The sequence below is a fragment of the Neomonachus schauinslandi genome, chromosome 1 (assembly GCF_002201575.2).
Source record: "Neomonachus schauinslandi chromosome 1, ASM220157v2, whole genome shotgun sequence".
In the NCBI taxonomy this organism is placed as follows: Eukaryota; Metazoa; Chordata; class Mammalia; order Carnivora; family Phocidae; genus Neomonachus; species Neomonachus schauinslandi.
In genome coordinates, this window is record NC_058403.1 from 150,002,771 (window position 1) to 150,026,372 (window position 23,602).

Consider the following 23,602-nt stretch of genomic DNA (forward strand, 5'->3'; position numbering starts at 1 on the left):
TACAAACATAATCTCACAGGCAGTTGGTCTTGAGGTATGAAGCAGGGAGCCGTGATTCCCCGGGCAGATATTGGAGGATAAACAGCAGCGGGAGGGAGCCTGGCCGTGGGGATCAAACACCGCCAGTGAGCAATAGCCTCCAGTGCTGGGGACCAGGCATAGACTCGCAGACTGGTAGCGGCGGGGAAAGGACTTTAGGGCAGCGGGGCCACATGTGGGAACTGGGGGTGGCTGGCGGTTTTAGAAGCACAAAGGGCAGAGATGAGCCCCAACCTGGAGGCGAGGACTGGGAGTGCAGCTGAGGGGCACACAACCCAGGATGCCGCCGTTTATAGCAGCACAGACAGAAATGGAGATAATGTGGCCTGGAGAGCTCACTGAAGAACAGACTGTGATCTCTCTGCTCTGAGGCAGAGGGTTGGAAATGGTCTCTTCTGCTCTGACCCTCAGAAGAGATGTGGAAAGCTGCCAGAGAACAAAAGCCCCCCAAAACTGGTTTCCACTGAGCCCATCCCCCACCACAGGGGGCAGGGCAACTCTGCCCAAACAGGGTTGCCTGAGTAACAGTGCAGCAGGCCCCTACCCCAGAAGACAGCCTGGGAAACAAGAGGCCAGCAACCCTAAGGTCCCTAGAAAACGGGTGCATCTTGCTTGGGTTGTGGTCAATAATTTGGACTCTATACATTCCCTCAACCACCCCTCAACAGAATGACTAGGAGTTGTCATTCCTATTTCCAAAATAGGAAAGACTCAAAGATTATGACTTATGTCACAGATTTACAAATGGATTCAGATATAACCAAGATGTCGGAGATGGAATTCAGGCTAGCAATTGTGAAGACAATAGCTAGAATGGAGAAATCGATAAATGGCAACATAGAATCTCTAAAGGCAGAAATGAAAGCTGAATTGGCAGAACTTAAAAATGTTATCAGTGAGCTCCAATCTAATCTAGATAATCTAACAGCTAGGGTAAACGAGGCAGAAGAACGAATTAGTGACCTAGAAGACCAATTAATAGATAAAAAGGGAAAAGAGGAGGCCAGGGAAAAACAACTCAGAATCCATGAAAATAGAATCAGAGAAATAAGTAACACCATGAAACGTTCCAATGTCAGAATTATTGGAATCCCTGAGGGGGTGGAGAGAGAGAGAGAGGACTAGAAGATATATTTGAGCAAATCGTAGCTGAGAACTTCCCTAATCTGGGGAATGAAACAAACATTCGCATCCTAGAGGCAGAGAGGACTCCTCCCAAGATCAAGGAAAACAGGCCAACACCCTGGCATGTAATAGTAAAACTCACAGTATAACTCTTAGAACCAAGGAAATCATCTTAAGGGCAGTTGGGGGAAGAGATTCCTTACCTACAGAGAGAGGAACATCAGAATAACATTAGACCTATCCATAGAGACCTGGCAAGCCAGAAAGGCCCAGCAAGACATATTCAGGGTACTAAACAAGAAGAACATGCAGCCAAGAATAATTTATCCCGCAAGGCTGTCATTTAGAATGGATAGAGAGATGCAGAGCTTCCAAGACTGGCAGAAACTGAAAGAATATGTGACCACTAAGCAGGCCCTGAAAGAAATATTAAAGGGGGTTTTATAAAAGGAGAAAGACCCCAAGAGTGATATACAACAGAAATTTACAGGGACAATCTATAAAAACAAGGTCTTCACAGGCAACATGATGACAATAAATTAATATCTTTCAATAATCACTCTCAACATGAACGGCCTAAATACTCCCATAAAAAGGCACAAGGTTGCAGATAGGATAAAAAGACAGGACCCATCCATATGCTGTCTACAAGAGACTCATTTTGAACCTAAAGATACATCCAGACTGAAAGTGAAAGGATGGAGATCCATCTTCCATGCCAACGTACCTCAAAACAAAGCTGGGGTAGCAATTCTTATATCAGACAAATTCGATTTTAAACTAAAGATTGTAGTTAGAGACACAGAAGGACACTATATCATTCTTAAAGGGTCTCTTTAACAAGAAGATCTAACAACTGTAAATATCTACACCCCTAACATGGGAACAGCCATCTACATAAGCCAACTGTTAACCAAAATAAAGAATCATATTGATAACAATACGTTAATTGTAGGAGACCTCAGTACTCCACTCTCAGCAATAGACAGATCATCTAAGCAGAAAATTAACAAAGAAACAAGAGCTTTGAATGACACACTGGACCAGATGGACCTCATAGATATACACAGAACATTCCATCCTAAAACAACAGAATACTTATTCTTCTTGAGCGCACATGGAACTTTCTCCAGAATAGACCACATAGTGGGTCACAAATCAGGTCTCAACTGATACCAAAAGACTGAGATTATTCCCTGCATATTCTCAGACCATAATGCTCTAAAACTGGAACTCAATCACAAGAAAAAATTTGGAAGAAATTCAAACACTTGGAAGCTAAAAACCACTCTGCTCAAGAATGTTTGGGTCAACCAGGAAATCAAAGAAGAACTTAAACAATTCATGGAAACCAATGAGAATGAGAACACATCGGTCCAAAACCTATGGGATACTGCAAAGGTGGTCCAAGGGGGAAATACATAGCCATCCAAGCCTCACTCAAAAAAATAGAAAAATCCCGAATTCACCAACTAACTCTACACCTTAAAGATCTAGAGAAAAACAACAAACGATGCCTATGCCATGCATTAGAAGAGAAATAATTAAGATTAGAGCAGAGATCAATGAATTAGAAACCAGAAACACAGCAGATCAGATCAATGAAACTAGAAGCTAGTTCTTAGAAAGAATTAATAAGATAGATAAACCACTGGCCAGACTTAATTCAAAAGAAAAGAGAAAGGACCCAAATTAATAAAATTATGAATGAAAGGGGAGAGATCACGACTAACACCAGGGAAATAGAAACAATTATTAGAAATTACTATTAACAACTATATGCCAATAAACTGAGCAACCTGGATGAAATGGATGCCTTCCGGGAAACCTATAAGCTGCCAAGACTGAAACAGGAAGAAATTGACAACCTGAATAGGCCAATAACCAGTAACGAGATTGAAGCAGTGATCAAAAACCTCCCAAAAAACAAGAGTCCAGGGCCTGATGGATTCTCTGGGGAATTCTACCAAACATTCAAAGAAGAAATAATACCTATTCTCCTGAAGCTCTTTCAAAAAATAGAAACAGAAGGAAAGCTTCCAGACTCATTCTATGAGACCAGCATTACCTTAATCCCCAAACCAGGCAAAGACCCCATCAAAAAGGAGAATTTCAGACCAATATCCCTGATGAATATGGATTCCAAAATCCTCAACAAAATCCTAGCTAACAGGATCCAACAATACATTAAAAGGTTCATCCTCCACGACCAAGTGGGCTTTATCCCCAGGATGCAAGTGTGGTTCAACATTCACAAATCAATTAATATGATAGAACACATTAATAAGAGGAGAGAGAAGAACCATATGGTCCTCTCAATTGATGCAGAAAAAGCATTTGACAAAATACAGCAGCCTTTCCTGATTAAAACTCTTCAGAATATAGGGATAGAGGGAACATTCCTCAAGTTCATAAAATCCATCTGTGAAAAACCCACAGCAAATATCATCCTCAATGGGGAAAAGCTGAGAACATTTCCCTTAAGATCAGGAAGATGTCAAGGATGCCCACTCTTGCCACTATTGTTCAACATAGTACCAGAAGTCCTAGGAACAGCAATCAGACAACAAAAAGAAATAAAAGTTATTCAAATTGGCAAAGAAGAAGTCAAACTCTTTGTTTTCACAGATGACATGATACTTTATGTGGAAAGCCCAAAGACTCCACCCCCAAATTACTAGAACTCATACAGCAATTCAGTAATGTGGCAGGATACAAAATCAATGCAGAGAGATCAGTTGCTTTCTTATTCACTAACAATGCAACTGTAGAAAGAGAAATTAGAGAAACGATTCCATTTATTATAGCACCAAAAACCATAAGATACCTCGGAATAAACCTAACCAAAGAGGTAAAGGATCTATACTCTAGGAAATACAGAACACTCATGAAAGAAATTGAAGAAGACACAAAAAGATGGAAAAACATTCCATGCTCATGGATCAGAAGAATAAACATTGTTAAAATGTCTATGCTACCCAGAGCAATCTATACTTTCAATGCCATCCCTATCAAAATTCCAATGACATTTTTCAAAGTGCTGGAACAAACAATCCTAAAATTTGTATGGAATTAGAAAAGACCCCAAATCGCCAAGGAGATGTTGAAAAAGAAAAACAAAGCTGGGGGCATCATATTGCCCAATTTCAAGCTATATTACAAAGCAGTGATCACCAAGACAGCATGGTACTGGCACAAAAACAGACATATAGACCAATGGAACAGAATAGAGTGCCCAGATATGGACCCTCAACTCTATGGTCAAATAATCTTTGACAAAGCAGGAAAAAATATGCAATGGAAAAAAGACAGTTTCTTCAATAAATGTTGCTGGGAAAATTAGACAGCCACATGCAGACGAATGAAACTCGACCATTCTCTAACACCATTCACAAAGATAAACTCCAAATGGATGAAAGACCTCAATACAGGAATCCATCAAAATCTTAGAGGAGAACACTGGCAGTAACCTCTTGGACATCAGCCACAGCAACTTCTTTCAAGATACTTCTCCAAAAGCTAGTGAAACAAAAGCAAAAACGAACTTTTGGGACTTCATCAAGATAAAAAGCTTCTACACAGCAAAGGAAACAGTCAACAAAACAAAGAGGCAACCCACAGAATGGGAGAAGATATTTGCAAATGACACTACAGATAAAGGGCTGGTATCCAAGATCTATAAAGAACTTCTCAAACTCAACACCCAGAAAACAAATAATCAAGTCAAAAAATGGGCAGAAGACATGAACAGACACTTGTCCAAAGAAGACATATAAATGGCTAACAGACACATGAAAAAATGTTCAACATCATTAGCCATCAGGGAAATTCAAATCAAAACCACATTGAGATACCACCTTACACCAGTTAGAATGGCAAAAATGGACAAGGCAAGAAACAACAAATGTTGGAGAGGTTGTGGACAAAGGGGAACCCTCTTACACTGTTGGTGGGAATGCAAGTTGGTACAGGCACTTTGGAAAACAGTGTGGAGGTGCCTCAAAAAATTAAAAATAGAGCTACCCTATGACCCAGCAATTACACTACTGGGTATTTACCCCAAAGACACAGATGTAGTGAAAAGAAGGGCCATATGCACCCCAGTGTTCATAGCAGCAATGTCCGCAATAGCCAAACTGTGGAAAGAGCCGAGATGCCCTTCAACAGATGAATGGATAAAGAAGATGTGGTCCTTCTCCCTCTGACCTTCCTCCTTCTCATGCTCTCTGTCTCTCATTCTCTCTCTCTCAAATAAATAAATAAATAAATAAAATCTTTAAAAAAAAAAAAAAGAAGATGTGGTCCATATATACAATGGAATATTACTCAGTCATCAGAAGGGATGAATACCCAAGTTTTACATCAACATGGATGGGACTGGAGGAGTTTATGCTAAGTGAAATAAGTCAAGCAGAAAAAGTCAACTATATGGTGTCACTTATTTGTGGAACATAAGGAATAGCATGGAGGACATTAGGAGAAGGAAGGGAATAATGAAGGGGGTGAATAGGAGGGGGAGATGAACCATGAGAGACTATGGACTCTGAGAAACAATCTGAGGGTTTTATAGGGGAGGGGGTTGGGGGGATGGATTAGCCCAGTGATGGGTATTAAGGAGGGCACATATTGCATGGAGCACTCGGTGTTATATGAAAACAATGAATCGTAGATCACTACATCAAATGATGTATTGTATGGTGACTAACATAACATAATAAAGTAAAATTAAAAAAAATAAAATGTAGAATTTATGGGCAAAAAAAGGTTGCTATTATTATGTTAATTTAATCATAGGAAACTGAAGATTATTCACAAACTAGCCAGCCGACTTCCAGAAAGTTTTTGAATTTGGTTTCTGCTGGCCTTCCCAAAGTCATTCAGCCTTTTATATTCCAGAATATTTGAAAACACATTAAAGAAACATAACGATTTAGAAACAGCCAGGCGGTGACTTCCTCACAATGTAAAGGCCAATGCCCCGACAGCCCTGAAAGAAAATAAATGCGTGGGACAGAGTTTGCTATGTGGCAATGTTAGCTTTAGGACATAACAAAACTGCAAGAATGGCAAGTGGCTGAAGTTCATTACCATTTGACCCTGCAGGAAGGAAGCAAAATCATTTTAAAGTACCAATCAATTGTTTCTGTTTTCTTCATTGAAGCAAGTGGGACTCTGGGGAAAGAGTGAAGTGACAGATATTTAAGTACAATTTGATTTGTCTTTGTCTCCCTGCAGCCCTGAGAACAATGCCTTCACAGAGCACAATTCCGAGAATATTTACTGATAGAACCAGTGTCAGGAAGTTTAAATGGACAGTGATGAATGGATACCTTATTGGCATTCAGAAAACCACGTCTTCTGCCCTGAGAACCAATCTGTAGGGGCCAGACATGGCTGGAAACAAAACCATTTCAGACAGAAAAGCAAACTGGACATCCTTAAATTGTCTCTCTGATGTTCTTGCTACTTCTACCATGAGAACAAACTCTGGAGGCTAACATGGTCATTGTCTGCTGCGGAGGGTCTGAGAACATTGTGAGTTTGACACAGCTCAGGATGCGGGGGCAGCCATCTGCTGCTGGGGTGGGAACATCAGGGCCATCCCTGGGGAGCCCCCATCTCTGCTCTTGCCTCCCTAGGTTGGCTTTCCATTTGCCTTTCCACGAATGCCTGCCTTAGACGAGCATGAGAGATGCAGGCACTGGAAGCAGATTGAGGAAATACCGGCTCTCCTCAGAGACAAGAGGAAGGCCCACTCAGCATGCAGGGCAAGTGGCCAGAGCAGTTCGTGTTTTTCTTTTGGGCAGAAAGTCTTGATTTGTAAGGGGTGATGGCTACAGGCTGACAGCCAGCTCTATGTGGCCCTGGGGGAAGTGATGGCCCTCCTCAGGCTCCTAAGAAAGAAAAATGTAACATGGTATGTGGCGTGAAGGACATGATCTATAGATCAGTGGTTCTCAAACTTTGGTGGGCATCAGAATCACCTGGAGGGCTAATCAAGCACACAGAGGCCCAGGCTTGTTGTAGTAGGACAGGGCTTTGATCTTTCTAATTTTACAAGGCTCTTCCGTGGATCCAGATCCCCACCAAAGTTTGAGAATCACTGGTATAAAACAACAGAAATAAGAAGGGAACCAAGAGTCCTCGTGTTTGAACAGCTTTGTCTAGTTGGGTAGGAAACTAAAGGAGAGAGAGAAAAGCGAAATGCAAAAGGGAAAAATACCAAGTAATCTGCAAATCACTATGATTGATGAATTGGTTGCTATGGGAGCCCAGGGAAGGGGTACCCAACCCAGACCAGGAAGAGAGATGTTGTCCTTATAGAGGTAGAAACAAGATGGGGGCAAGGCCCAGTAACTGGGCAGAACATGATGGTCCAGAGAGCTACAAAGTATGCATGGAACTGGGGGCATGAGCATCAAAAGGTCAGGTCGATTTTGAGGGTTCTGAAGTCAGTCTTTAAGAATCCCCATTACTTTTTCCTCACTCTTCAAGCATTTCTTGAGCACCCACTAGGTGCCAGGGCCTGGTATAATGAGACGAATAGGGAACAGGGCCCCGCTGTACAGTCACTCAGTATCTAGTTCAGGAAAGAGAGGCAAAAGCAGAAAATTACATTGCAATCGTCTCTATCTTATAAGAAAGGAATTTTTTGAAGGCCTGTGGGAGGAGCAACTCATCGTGCTTGGGGGAGTCTGAGAACTCTTCATGGTTTGTGTCAAAACCAAGCTGTTCTTAAAGAACTTCAGCTGGGGGAACAGCATGTCCTAAGGTACGAATAAGTCAAAGAGCTTGGCATCTTCAAGGAAAGGTGGGTTTTCAGGGCAGTGACAGGCCTCACATGCCATGCTGGAGTTTACGCATCGTCGTTTGGGCATAAGCAAGTCAATACAGTGTTTCGATTTGGAAAACTGCACAAGGTCTTTCTTTAAAAGATGATAAATCTGGAGGTATTGATAAGAGTAGACTCAAAAGGAAGAGGGGAACACAGCCATTCCTTTGAAATAATCTGGGTGAGAGATGATGAGATTCAAACCTCCAGCACTGGGGACAGAGACGAAGGGCACTTTTGATATACATTTCTGGGTTCTGAGTTAGAGGACCTGATCACCAGTGGCGCATCATTTGAGCTTGGACATGCCAATTTAGAGATATCTGTAGGACCCGTCTGGAGGTTAGGACTAGAAGTATCTAAGGAGTCATCAGCTTGGACATGGTGGTAGGACCAGAGGAATGTGAATGAGACAACCATGAAGAACTGGTGGCTCAGGAAGGCCAAGGCAAAGCAGAGCCCTGGGAACATCCCTGACTTAAGGAGTGACTGGAGGACACATGAGAGGAGACAGGCTGAGCAGGACAGCAGGGTGGAACCCTGGAGTGAGTCCAACCTCTTACAGAGCCCAAGAATGGGCCCCACGAATGGCCTGGGAAATGTCCTCAGAGAACATATTTACCTTTCTAATGGATTACACCCTTGTTTCACTTCGTCATAACTCAAACCCAGCCAAGGGCTAAATGCTTAATGAAAATTAAATATCAGCAACTTCCATTTATTGAGTGCCAGGCTCTGTGCTAGAAACTTTCCTTATATTCTTGTTATCATCCAACCCATGTCGCCAGAACCAACATTATCATTGGGACTGCCAACTTGATGTATGGCCTCCCTAGGGAGATCATCAGGATCAGGTACCTTAAAATGTCACAACTTATACCTGCACTGCTTTGAGGGCAATGTCTACTGAAACGTTTTCCTTCTTTACTCTGAAATCCTGCCGTGTTCCTATGCCATAGCTATTATAATACACTTAACATGTATGTTATGTTCCAATTCTTAATACAAATAGCACAAGACAGATAAAAGTGTATTTCTTAAAAAGTGCCAAATAATGCTGTCATCATCTGCTTTGTGCTCTACTGCTTTGGTCTTCTGAAATAAGTTGTGAATTCTGAGAGTAAGGAGTCATGTCCTCCCCTTCCTCTGTGTCCTCTACAGTACTGGTGAACTCAAGGCACTTAATTCATGTTTGCTAACTGAGTAAAAGAGAGAACTAATTGAGATCAATTTTAGGGTCAGCAAGGAAAAAGAGTACAATATGTTTTGGTTCTTCCTTCTTAGAAGTTAGTGGGATGCACGAAGAACAGGGCTTTCAGTGAGTTTAAAGGTGGCATCTAGGGGCGTCTGGGTGGCTCAGTCGGTTCAGCATCTGCCTTCAGCTCAGGTCATGATCTTAGGGTTCTGGGATCAAGCCCCACGTCGGGCTCTCTGCTCAGCGGGCAGTCTGCTTCTCCCTCCCCCCTGCTCATGCTCTCTCTCTCTCATATAAATAAATAAAATCTAAAAAAAAAAAAAGGTGGCATCTAGGATGACCATGTGGCATCAATCTGAAGACCTTCAAACCTACCTACTCACCCACATGACCTATACATCTACCCACATAACATTTCAGTTATCCTGTGGATTGACCTGCACCCATTGAAGGAGCTGCTTCTACTCAGCCCCTGACAACCCCTCTGACCGGTATGCATCCCCCTTCTCCATTCACCCTAATCACTTGATGTTGACAGGACCCAGCTGGGCAGACCACCTGGTGGCGCATCTGTGCCTTGCCCTGAAATCCTTACTTTAATAGGGGCTGCAACAATGGAACCAGTAACTGGGTGCAAGCCATCCTAATCGGCAACGTCAACTGGAAGGTCCTTGTCTCTGCAGGAGAGATGTTGGCCTTCAGCATGAGTGGTAGACTTGTGTGGCATTGTGGGGTATTTATAGAAATTCTGGTTGGGACAGCCAGAGATAGGATGATGAGAGCATGTCACAGAGATGCACGGGGCAGTCATTTTCGACCAAATAAAATGTGGGCGAGGTGTCTGGGAGGCTGAGTGTCCAATGGAGACCGGTCCAGTGCTCTGGGGAAGGCAACTTTTGTGTGAAACCAATGGGAGTACCTTGTCTTAGCGAGAAAAGACTGAGAAAATGTGAGAAAGAGCTGTATTCTTGAACTGGGATGTAGCCGGAAGGAGATTTGGAAAACTGGCCACAGCTGGGACTTCCCTGCCTCTGCCACTGTTTGGGCGAAACCTTTCTGTGTTGACTGCCATGCGATCAAATATTGGTGGGAGGGCAGGGAGGGGGAGTACATGGAGAGTCGAGGATCATGAGGCCAAGAGCATGGTCTTTGAGGATGAAAGTAAAATGATCCCTGGGTGTTGGCAACAAACAGGAAGTTAACCTTTAGTGGCCCAAGGCACCTGGGCTTTTCCTTTAGAGGCTGCCTGACTCCCAAAGACCTGCCCTCACGATGCACTTATGGGGAGCCCCTGAGGCTTGCCCTTCCCAGAGCACTGCAGGTGGACTGAGGGAGGAGGAGTATAATTACAGAGGTTCTGTGAGGCGAATCAGAGCCACTGCCGGAGCTGCCCTTCTTGGTTCTCTGGGCCAGGGAGGTGCCGAAGCGGAGGGTCTCATAGACAGGGTCCACCTTATTGCCACAGGCTGCAACAGAAGAGAAAGGTCATCTGAGTGACAGGTTTCCTCCACTCACCATCAGGAAGGCAGCCAAGAATTTATCATACCTCCTGGGTCAGCGGCACTTGAGAAGAAGGTTCTGTGCCACAGACTCACTAACCCCTGGGAAAATGGAGCTGTGTGTGGTCAAGCTTTCCCGGCAGGTGGGCCCCCCACAATATGTGCCCTTTGGCCAGGTCTCTCCTGTGCACCCACCACTTACATCCAGAGCTCTCAGTTCCCAGACGCTTCCTGATTTATTAGTTTTTCCTCTTTTGTTATCCATCCTCAGGACTCCAATGTCAAGGTTCTGCCCGATACCAGCTTTATTTCCCCTGGTGTGAGGTTCTGCTCACCAAGGGACGAAGCCTTGAGCGAGACTCAAAGTTTGCAGTAAGAGGCAAGTCTTTTTGAAAGAATTTGACATTACCGGGGCGCCTGGGTGGCTCAGTTGGTTAAGCGACTGCCTTCGGCTCAGGTCATGATCCTGGAGTCCCGGGATCGAGTCCCGCATCGGGCTCCCTGCTCAGCGGGGAGTCTGCTTCTCCCTCTCCCGCTCCCCTCTCTTGTGCTCTCTCTCTCTCACTCTCTCTCAAATAAATAAAATCTTAAAAAAAAAAAAGAATTTGACACTACCAGGCCTCATGAATTTCTGTTTAAAAGCTTTCTAGTTTAAAGCTTGCCCCCTCCAAAGGCAAAAAGAGATGGAGATTCTCAGGGAGAGAGAGAAAAATAGAAGTAAACGGAAAGATATTGTTAAAGAAAATTTCAAGCCAGAAAGATCTATAAATATAAGACATTTTTTTTGTCCTCATTAAAGAAAAACTGATATTCACAGAGTTCCTTCCAAGCATTGGTCTATAATTTACATTTATTTTTTTGCAACAGTATGAAAAGCAGCTTTTGCTGTTCTTCATTTATAGGGTCTGACAGTTTGAGTAACTTGTCCAGACACACAGTTAGTGGGTCAGCGGGGGAGCTGGGGTCTGAGCCGGGTCTGTGGGATGCTAGGCTCCATGCTCTTCCCACTCTGCCATGATACTGAGGGGTGGTATAGCATATCAGCAGCCTTTGGGACGTGAGTGTTTTTCAAGCTTCATCAGGGAGGGGAGAATTTGCTCCTCCTTATGTTTCCTCTCCAGCAAAGCAAACAATCATAATGCCATCAGCTACCAGACAGACGCACAAACATAGCCTGCTAGATCTGCGGTCCTGAGACAGCAACAGCTGTTAATGCTGACATTGCTGCTCAAAACCCAGCTCAACCCATCAGCATCCCAACTCACCGATGGGCATAACTTCTTTAATGCATCCAAACTGTTCATGGATGAGCAAGGGGGAGCTGTAGTAACGCCGAAACCCTTTTGGCTGGAGAGAGAATGAGAAAGAGAAAGGCTTAATGTCACTGAGGAGATGGAGAAAACCACACAAGAGCTCTGAAAATCATACCAGCTGGTTTCTCCAGGGGGCACCGCTCTGTTGCCCTTGAAGATGCTGGCTTGTCCTAGAATTTATCCCTGGGGGGGGGCGGGATGGGAGGTACAGGTGGCAATAAGCAAGCTATGCTCCTCCCAGGAAGCAAGCCCCAGCCCTGCCCTTCCCTTTCCTGCCTCTCTTCCGTGTGCAGACCATAGCAGCCTCCCTTGTGTCCAGGCTCCTCATTATCTCCTGGGATACAAATGGACTGGCACGCATTATTTCACTGCGGTTTACTATTGAGGTTTATTAAACTCATAAAAGGCCTGGGCAAGGGGAAGCAGACCTCAGAGAGAGGCCAAAAGGACCTTGGATATATGACAAGCTCCCCACAGAGTCATTTGCCTTGTGTTCTAGACTCTCTGCTATGTTTTTCTGATCTCTCACTCATGGTCTTTGCCTTGGCTTGTGGAAATCATTGGAGGAGGAGGAGGGGAACAGGTGCGGCAGGGGTTTTAGAGAAGAGGACACTGCCAATCAGAGTAAGGAGATGAACTAAGAACCTTGAGTTACTATATGCCAGTGTTGGAAGGGAACTTTGTGGCCCAGCCCCTACTGGAATTCCAGAATCCTCGCCCACGTTCCTGGCAAGTGGTATCTTCATTTTTTTGAACACTGCCACTGCTGGGGGGGTGGGGGGGTGGGGTGGTGGGAGGAGCTCCCACTAGCCATGGAGGCAGGTCTTTAGTGACATTAGCTCTTTGTTAAGACTTGGTATCTACTGATCCTAGGTCTTTTCCTGGAGCCACAGGACAGGAGAGAATTCCTCTTTTGTATGACAGGTCTTAAATTTTTTTGAAGACAGCTGTCACAGCCTAAGTATCTCTAGGGTAGACATTCTTGGTCCCTTTGACAGTTCTCTGGCCATCCTAGTATCGATACCCTCAAAAGTGCTCCGGGTTGCTTTTTATCCACATGTGGCACCAGTACTGAAGCCCACGCTCCCAAGATGCTAAGACCAGAACTAGAATGGGCCAGGGCCATCTGACCTTCCTTGGCTTGGCCACCATGATCTCTTAAAGTGGTGCATTGATTTTTATTATTCTCTCCATTTTTAGGGGGGTGGTTAATCTCTCTCCCCTTCTTGACATCCAGTGAGCTGTCAGCCAATTTAGCACTGAAGTGACCAGCCACCCTTGTTTTTATGGGCTGGGAAGGTTCCTGGGATGCCACACTTTCCTCTTTAAAACAGGAACAGTCCCAGGATATGGGACTTGCAGTGCTAAAATTGAAAAAGTTCCAACCGGGACAAGTTGGTCACCATGTTAAGGACATGGAGTCCTTTTCACATGGGGAGCATTTGTCTCTCAGGTTGATAAAGCTCCTCTTCGGCTTGATCACTATGCCAACAAGGAAGCCTTGGTGGTAGGCCAGGGATTTGGGGGCTGCTTTCCTAGTGTCTGGCTATCAGGGTGCCACGGGGAAGGAGTTTGGATGGGCAGGGGTTTCTGGGCTCACTCCTGGCACCAGCCCTTACCAGCTTGCCCATGCACCGCTGGGGTGCTAGGCCATCCATGCACTTGTGGTGGATGCTCATCTTACAGGCCTTGCAGCGCAGCCCATGCTTAGCGTTTGCTCCTGTCAGACACGTGTGAGCTTTGGTTAGGATACAACCTGCCTTTACCTGGTGACTAGCATGAAGTCCCTAAAAGAGTGGTTACTCCCTAAACCCAGGTCATTCTTCTCTGTGACTTTAGCATGATGTTTTCGAAACAGACAAGATCTTATGGTAGATTCTTTGACCTTCTCCCACATCTGGTACCACTTAAGGTATCAGCTCTGGTTTCTTCCTACTCCTTTCCTCTTCATTACTCCAGAAAATCTCAGCCTCCTCCATGTCACCGTTCAACTCAATTCAAGCTAGCAAATGCCACTTTCTTTGCCCGTTTCTGCTCTTCTGTATGTCTTGCCAAGGAGTGCAAGTGCTGAAATTTTGCCCATTTTTTACCTGAGTTTCTGTCACAGAGTCTGAGCTATTGGGACTCTTGGGAAAATGGCCAATAAAGGGGGAATGGCATGGTCTGTGTGAGAGAGGGCTGAGGATACTTAAAGTGGGGACAGAGGGCTGGATCAGACAGCAGCTCCTGCCTGGTGGAAGAGGAAGAGGAGGTGGGTGGCCATGAGAGCACTGCTGCAGAGAGTCACCCAGCCTCCTGGGACAGGGTGCCTTGATGGGGTAGGAAGAAAGGAGGCAGAGGAGGAGAGAGGCTCCTTGGTGACCCTGTGATGCTTCAGTGAGGCTCAGGGCAGCAGTGCTGGGGGGCAGACAAGAGGGTGGGCCTGGGGGGCCTCAGGGACATGGGAGGGATGCTGGCCACTTGCATTCATGTTCTACAGAGCAGCTGGAGGGAGGCGAGGTGAGGATGTCAGAGTGGGACATTTTCTCTCTCCACTTGGTCCAAGACAAGAGGTGCGAGACAGAGTGAGTGAGCTGATAGGCTCCTCACAGGCCTCCAAAAATGGGCTGCCAAAATGGGAGTTTATAGCTCTTAGATGGCTAAGCACATCAAGCACATTAGAAAAGTGAAGAAGGTGGGGGCTGGGGAGGATTTCTTTGTGGAGCTGTTGAGGTCCTACTTTCATCCTGCTCCTCCCACACAGTGCCAGGGGTTGGACCTTCTCTACTCAGTCCTACTTAGAGAGGATTCAAGGGGGTTATTTTAAAAGCTTGGCTTATGTCCCCTGGAGTCTGTGGGACACACGGCTGTGGCTATACCCACATAAAGAATGCTGACAAAGAAGACCACTGGACAGGCAATGGGACTCCCTACATCTCATAGGCATTGATATGTACATATACTTGGAGACATGAGGCCACAGGTATCCTGCTCCTTATGCAGCAGACTACAGAAGCAAAATGAGGACACCCCAAGATCGTATGTGAAAACCACCCTCTTCTCTGCCATCCAAACCACCATTGGCCCTTGTCCAGACTCATTCCTAGTTGAACTAGTTTCTCTGTTTTTGTCTTCCTCCAGTGCGTGCGCAGTAACCAGAACAATCATTTAAACAAGACTTGAATCACCTCCCTTTCTTGCGTAAACAGCTTTCAGTAGGTTCTCCCTGCCTTTCCGGTGTTATAAAAAATGCTCAGCATGGTGGGGAGACTTTGTATGATTTGGTGGAGCCATATCTGCCTCTATCTCAAGCTAACCCCCTTGTTCGCTATACTCTAGCCACATGGCCTTTTGCAAGTTCCCTGAAGGCACGAGCTCTTTAATTCTTCAGGGTCTTTCACACACACTGCCCTAAATGCCCGGAATGTTGTCTCTATCACTCCTCACCTGGCTAGCCAATCCTCATCCTTTGGGTCTCTTGTCATTCCTCCCCTGAAGCTTTCTTGGCCACATTCCCCCTTTCCTTGTCTAAATTATCTTTATTCTTCTTCTTCTTCTTTCTTACAGCACTCTGTTGTTGTTTTTCACAGCATTTATCGCAATTACTCATTCGAGAGTTTGTTTTTGTATGCCTTTCCTCCTGGACTGTAAACTCAATGAGGCTAAGGGCTGTGTTTGTTCATCGGCCACTGGGTACCCAGGCTCTGAGTATGATGTCCAATAAATATGTGTTAAAATTCTCTCACAGTCATACATGTACTGAAGCAAGGGTGACCGACTGAGATAATTAAGTGGAGTTGATTCATTGATGGTGTAGAAGCAGCATTCAAGAGCTTGGAGAGGACTTCAAGATCATCTATAGGGATGATTTTATTCCACAGATGAGAAGCCTGAGGGTCCAGGTCAGAAGAGGTCCTGCCTAGTATCACTTTTCCTCTGCTTGACCCTAAAAACTTCCTCCATTTATTGGGGATAAGGTACATGAAGATGTGAATGGGGATAATTAGACGTTAAAATAAAGGAGAGTACAGAACATGATATTCAGCTGGGAAAAGCCACAGGCAAACTCTTGTCTGGACAAAGATCCACAATACCTTCAGGAGGTATTACCTGCAAACTCCCCTCGAGAAGGTATCATTTTACACAATGTGTGTCTGCTCTTACAACCACAAAAAGGCAAAGTGACATATAAACAAACCATAAATTACTGGGTATGTGTGCTTGTTCATAAATACTAATTGGAAAGGCTCTTTTCCTTTTTTAAGAGTGGTTACTGCAATGCCTTCTAAACACTGGACTTTGAAAGCAATCACTTATTTTTTTGTTTTCAAATTAGAGAATGCTATTTGTGCCCTATGAGAGAATAAGTAAAAGCTTCAAAGAAGAGTTATTTCATTGTGTACTGGACTCTGAAATAGCACTATTATATATTAAGGTATATTCTCCTTCAGGCCTGAACACTGTAATTTCAGTTTTCCTTGTCTGTTCTAATACACTCCACTATTTGAATGAATCAGATCACCAACAATAATTTGGTTTTAGGTGTTCCAATTTCTATTGTGGAATAGCAGGAGTGACTGAAGAGGAAAGCTTGTATTCTGTGGCTCATAGAATAGTTCAAAGGGATAAATCACATCACTCACTGGTGTTAGCTTACTGTAGCAGGATATGGGAAAGCTATGGTCTGACCCATTACTAGTGACCTCCATCACAAAGGCATCACTGAATGTGACCCTTAGGCTTCAGTAAGAGTGGGAAAAACATGGTTTTAAATTAGAATCTGTCTCATGCTGGCCCTTTAAACTTAAGAAAGCTACTAACATTCCTGGAGCCTCAGCTGTCTCCTCATCAAATGGCAATACTTCTAAGTCCTCCCAGAGTTGCTAACAGTAATAGTGTTGAAATATATGCAAAGGGGATTGCATGGATTTAAATACTCGTAAACATAAAGATGTCACTGGACTTTGAATAAACATGGTGGATTGGCCACATGAGAGTCCCATTTACTCATACCAAAGCCCACTAAAATGTCAGGCCAATAATAAAAAGTGGTATAAACCCCAAATAACAAGGTTACTGGGAAGAGTGGCAAGTGTAGAAGAGAGTTCAACATGTATTCAGAAGATAGAAAGCAACTGGAGGAATGGCAAGGAATTTAGCAGAAAAGGGGGGGAGACTGGATTTCCCAATAGCAACTTGGAAATGGGAAGATCAGGGACCCTCAAAAACTGTGGAATTTTAAAATTCTGAGAGAAAAGACTTTCCAACCTTGAATTGTATACCCAGGCAAATAACCAACGATTATGTAGGCAGAATAAACACATATTCAGGGATTCAAAATATTTGCTTTCCATACACCCTTTCTCAGAACATTAATGAAAAATGTGCCTTAGAAAGATCAGGGAATAAATCGAGGAAGAAGAAATTGTTGGATCCAGTGCACAACAGAGGAATTGACACAGAGGAAAGGTAAATGATATGCCCCTGGGACAGCTCTGCAGTAGCCCTAGACAGGTGCTACAAGATGAAGTAAGGCCATACCCCTGGGGGAAAAATGGAACTTAGAAGTTTATTGATGCTTTTCAGGTTTCGATGCTGTAACAGATATGGCATCTCACAGATACATGAAAGCATTTGAAAAAAAATAATTATAGGTGCATAAAAGGTCAAGGGAATTAAAAAGGTGATTTCTAATTGAGGAAATATAAAACTTGTGTAAGGAAAGAAATGTAATCCTAGCACAATATTTGAATCAGAAATTAGCAATAGTCACAATAGTGTATACACTATCAAGTTCACACAAAATTGTGACAGAAGTAGTTGTGACGATGAGAACAGAGGAACAGCAAAGATTGTGCTGTAACTCTTGTAGGAAGGTGAGAGCAAGGCAGAGGGGAACGAGCAGGGGGTGCCAGAGGGTGTCAACCAGAAGCCAATAAATGTCTCATTAATCAATAAATAGTAAGTGCAGCATTTAGACATATTGAAATAAATGCCAGAAGAAACAATTAAAGAGGATGAAAGTAGCTGCCTTTCAGAAGTGTCATGGTTATAGGATGAGAAATTTTCCACTGAAGTATTCTCAGTACCATCCGTACCATATTTAAACTATTCTCATGTCCTACTGTGGCAAAAAGCAAATAAAAATGAAGCTGCTGGAAGCTGGGTCGTATCAGCCCCTTGGATTGACGTGGTCTGTGGTATATGGAGATACAGGGAAAATATGGAGCCAGCTTATCACATAACCATCAGTTCTTCCCTGGAATTTGAACTTCTGGGATAAATCTAAGATAGTTCTATGAATTATGGTGGAAAATTGTTAAGGATGTTAGTTATGATACTCAAATGGAATTTGGAATGGATCAGTGCAAGCTAGGACAACACTGACTAACTGTCCGGCACTGGGCTATTTTATGAGCATGGTAGGATTTACCATTATGGATAAGTGAGCTGTCTCTAGAGGAACCAAGTGTTGAAGCTCTTGTGAATAAAGGAGTCTCTATATAGATATTGGCAGAAATATAAAAGGGGTTTTCTCAATGCAAATGGCTACTCAATGACATTGGATGACAGGCTCCTTTTTTTGAAAAATAAAATTGATTACACATATCTACAAAATAGCTGGCCAGAATAGTTTTGATAACATTTGGCCATTGAGGCACTGTTTACTCCTTAGCCAAATTTCATATAGTATCAGTTAAAGATAAAACAGGATAAACCAAGGGTTTACAATCAAGACCCCTTAACCAGGAAAATAATATGGAGAATGAGTAAAAATAAATTTGTGTAGAAAAAGAAATGGAATCATAATACAGTACTTAATTCCGCAGAGAACAATCGTTGTAATTATTATTAACAATTAGTTTGCTTTCAGAGTCTACAACTATGGAATTACTCCTACAATTTATTTGATTAAAATTAATGTCAGATAATAAAAAAGACTCTTTACTGTGATTTGGGAAAAAATTTAAAAAAATTTAGAACTATATACATAAAAATAGAGTATCTATAAATAGCTCCATAAATATTTCTTGAATTACATAAAATACCTATAAATAATTCAGAGGTAAATACAGGTCAAAAAGTTCAAAGACACACCCGCCCCTGTTCTTGTGGGTTCAGGTACTGGGGCCACCTTTGCCCTCCCCCAGTGCAGGGGGCCACACCATGGCTGGGAGAGGAAACTGCACAGATGCTTATATCAAGAGTGTGCAGACACTAGCGAGGACCGGAAGTCCATGTTACAGAAGGTTCTCAAAGCCAGAGAGATGAGAGCAAAAGCAATAAGTGAATTTTTGGTGCCTGGGCAAACCAGAGGCATTTAAGGGCTAGAAACTATGCAAACAGTGGAAAGATGACAGTGTCTTTAAATGAGAGGCTGTAACAAAAAAATCTCTACTGGATAATAAAGACGGGCATTATAATGCAGCTAACATTGTCCATGGGCCCTCTACCCTTAAATGAACACGACACAAGGGATGGGACAGAATTATGGGGGAATCTGTTAAGAAGCCCTCTCTGATGCAACCCCCTGCCCACTTGCCTTGTCTCATTTTCAGTATACTCCACCTTGACCTCCTTTCTTTTCCTAGATCATTTGTGGTTCTTGGCAACGGGTGCTGGATTAGGCTTCTTAAGGGTTGCTCACACAAACTCTTTTGCCTTTCTTGTTCAGTTGCTAAACAGCTTCTCATCTCGAACCCCTTTTAAATATTCTCTGAAGCTGCCTGCACACACACCCTCCCCTCTTCCTTTATACAGGACCCTCCACTCTCCACAGCTCCCTCACTGTTCCTAGAGTACCTTTCACAGCAGGTCCTCAGCATGGGATGCTGGGTAATTTATTCACCTCTGGAACCTCTGCAGCCAGAAAGGTCCTTGGCTGGTACACTGCAGTCCATCAGGAATGATGAGCCACCCAGGCCTGAGCCAGAGAAGTGTTCAAGCTAAAAGAATGCTGGGGGTCCACCCCACTCATTCTATGGAAAGAGCTAGATATCTCCTTGTGGCCCCAAATCCTGGAGGCTTGTGCGACTATTGGGTTCTACTCTACTTGCAGATCCGCACTGTATGGGCCCCCACCTGGCTGGGTCTTGTTTTTCATACCCTTGTTCCAATGTGACTATATCCGGCTTTGCTGGAACTCAGACCTCCCAGGTCCTCCGTGGCCCTACAGTCCAGGCCAGATACTGTTCCATGTGATGTCTGCCTGACCTAGGAAGTGAGCTGAAAGCTGATTCTAGGAATCACTGTCTCTGTGTCTGCTACTGGCTCATCATATCTTCCTTGGAGCAGATGGTGAAAACTATCTGGACTGGAATCAGATTAGTCATGCCCCTTGACTCATGTCCCTTTGCTTGTGGACTCCTTGTAGCTAACAGCTTACATTGGCCTCTGAGTCTTCCTCCTGGTATGAGCTCCCATGACACCTCCCAGAGGACCCTACAACAGTGTCTGTTGAGTGCTCTGCTGTCCTGACAGAGACGCTAAGATTTCCCCCATTGCCTTCATGATTGCCTTCAGTACGGGAATGCTTAAACTCTGTATCTTCAGTGGCTTCATTATTAAAAACTGTGGCTTCAACATCTAAATAATAACAGGATGATTTGGAAGAGTCAATGCTCCATAGTGGAATTAAAAATAATACATGCAGAACATGGGAAGTATTTCCGTGACTTTCACATGCTACTTCTTTTTGATGTCAAGTAATGGTGTGGAGACGATCTTTAAGACTGTGAGGCCACACGAAGCCAACTAAGCTAAATGGAGTTACTGAGCATGATTCTCTCTCTTCTCATGAGGACAGAGGGGGACTTGAGAGAAAAACAAATGAATGGAGGGAAAAATCAGTACAATTAAGATGGGAGGAGTTTGGCGGTCAACACACACACACACACACACACACTTGTGCACACACTCTCGTGTGCGCACACACACACACTTTTGAGTTGGAAGAACATTGTACTAGAAGTCAGAAACTAATTCTCACCCTGATCCTGCAGGAAGGAAAGAAAGCGGGAAGGAATTAAAAATTATCGAGCTCTTGTGCACTGTTAGGCAGTTTCCTGGATTTTTCTTCACTTTATTAATACTTGTTACCTGTTATATGCAAGGTATCATTTTAATTGAAGGAGGCGGGGGTAACTGATAACTTCGATGGCAAAGAATGGACAAACGTTGAGTTGGGGTGAATATGTAACTCACTAGCTGTGAACTCAATACTGCAATTTTCCCCCTGTTTTTATCCACTCAGTCCTGTGAGGTAAGGATTTTTGTTCTCTCACTGTTACAGGGAGTGAACTGAAGCCCAGGGACACACAGCTAGTGAGGATAGAGATGGGACGAGGGTCCAGGTCTATACAACTTGGAAGCTTGCCTCTCTTCCCTCATCCCATCCCCACTGCCTCCGGCCAGCCATCTGCACATCAGCAGATCTCTACCCTGACCTGGTCTGGATTTCTCCTATTGAAATTGAAAGAGAAAAATTACAAAGGCATTCATGGTCCTCTCAGCTCTGTTTATGAAAATCATAGAATAAAAATACAAGTATGTTACCACAGCCATTGAATATAAGGTTGGAAGGTTGGAGGAGAAGGGGCTATTATGTTATGTCAGTAATATTTCCTGTCCCAACATCCTCTTTGGAAGAGGCGTTCTGATCACATATGCGATGGGTAACAGATAGGCTCTCATAGCGGACAGATGTGAACAAGAATTTTTTGGATGAGCCGGCCACTGCAGAGATGCAGGTCCATGTAACAGATATGTATAAGATATTACAGGCTCCACTGATCTTGAATACACGCAGAAGAAAAGTGTGGGAAATACAGAGTTTTTCCCATTGCAGACATTGCCAAACCCGCCAAGCTGGCGATTACTCATGCAATCAATAATGCATTAGGAATCAAGGCTGCAAATGCATTAGCCAATATAAGTGTATGCTGCTGTTTCTAGTTTTCATATGTCCTTATTTGAGGACTTATTTTTGTTTTGAAAATGACACTGATGTCATAAATGTTCTCATCTTGGTTGATTCTTTTTAAAAGGAAGAGTGGAGCCAAGGTGGAGAAATAGAAATGTAAGAATACAAAAGTACAAAAGCAGGATAGCTGTTCTACAACTTATTATAACTTTCACACGTAAATTGTCTTATATTTGTATGTTTGATCTGGGTATGTGTGTATATACATGCACACATAATACATAAATGTACCATGGCGAGGTGGAAGAAGTTGGACTTCAGGTATCAAAAGACTGAGATATTAGTCCTTAGCTCTGAGACCTTGGACGGGCACCTGTCCTCTCATCTCAGTCTCCCCATCTGAGAAAAGGTGTCACAAGCACAAAGTGGAAAAACCAAGGGACCCTCTTTTTAATAAGCACAACTTAATATGCAAAAGTAAATGGTAACAGGACTAGAAAGTGCATCACCTGTAGCTCTAAATGGTGGCTTTCCTTGAGGTCACGATTTCCAGATTCCTTAAGGCTGAGCTGGATATTCCAAACTCAGGGTTCGATGAGGCATGACCCAGATAGAGCACCGTCTACATTCTACTCTCCTGTGTGTACTACACCGAAATCCCCACACTCAATGTACAAATAAGCAAGGTGACCCTCGCTCTGTAAAGGTTTACCTCCAATACATTTTTTTTTAAAGATTTTATTTATTTATCTGACAGTGAGAGAAACAGCGAGAGAGGGAACACAAGCAGGGGGAGTGGGAATGGGAGAAGCAGGCTTCCCGCGGAGCAGGGACCCTGATGCAGGGCCCAATTCCAGGACGCTGGGATCATGACCTGAGCCGAAGGCAGACGCTTAACGACTGAGCCACCCAGGCGCCCCCCTCCAATACATTTGAAACACGAATACAGCATCAAATACTAAAGAAACGTATTATTTATAGAAGAATTCGCTCCATCGATCTTTTATAAATAAGATTCATACTTATTTATTAACTATGTTACTACTTTATTTAAATAATACTTAAACATTTAAATATAATAATATATAATGATTATATTTTCGTTATGTATTAACGTCATAAGCTAACCATTTAAGGACTTCTAACACCTGATGCAGACCAAGCTGATGAAAGTTTTAGCAGCCGTGGCCAATGGGAGAGAATTAGAACCAAAGGTTAAAGCCCATGTGGACTGTCAGTTGCATGACATTGATCCCTCAGCTTTCTGGAGAATGTCTGCAGGGCAAAATTGGGCCTTCATCTGGAGCATCTCTGTATTAAAGGGCCATATATATCCCTGGAGGATCTGTATCAAAGGACCACACTGGGAAAGGTTTGAGATTGAGGAGAGAATATTTTTTTTTAATTTTATTTTATTATGTTATGTTAGTCACCATACATTACATCATTAGTTTTTGATGTAGTGTTCCATGATTCATTGTTTGCGTATAACACCCAGTGCTCCATTCAGTATGTGCCCTCTTTAATACCCATCACCAGGCTAACCCATCCCTCCACCTCCTTCCCCTCTAGAACCCTCAGTTTGTTTCTCAGAGTCCATAGTCTCTCATGGTTCATCTCCCCCTTCGATTTCCCCCCTTCACTTTTCCCTTCCTACTATCTTCTTCTTCTTCTTCTTTTTTTTTTTTTTTTTTTAAC

The 23,602-nt window shown here is 43.5% G+C and overlaps 1 protein-coding gene across 2 annotated transcripts in view; it reads right to left on the reverse strand.

The window, feature by feature from the left end:
- The window catches only part of STAC (SH3 and cysteine rich domain), a 151,869-nt gene that overhangs the window by 43,054 nt on the left and 85,213 nt on the right, over positions 1-23,602 (reverse strand). Inside the window, exons 3-5 of one of the 2 annotated variants that reach the window (XM_021677517.1) lie at positions 13,623-13,723; positions 11,956-12,037; positions 10,542-10,657 (exon numbers count right to left, since the gene is read on the reverse strand). In XM_021677517.1, coding sequence (XP_021533192.1) covers positions 10,542-10,657; positions 11,956-12,037; positions 13,623-13,723 — 299 coding nt within the window. The remainder of the gene's footprint in view (positions 1-10,541; positions 10,658-11,955; positions 12,038-13,622; positions 13,724-23,602) is intronic. The other variant, XM_021677518.1, reaches the window with a different exon arrangement.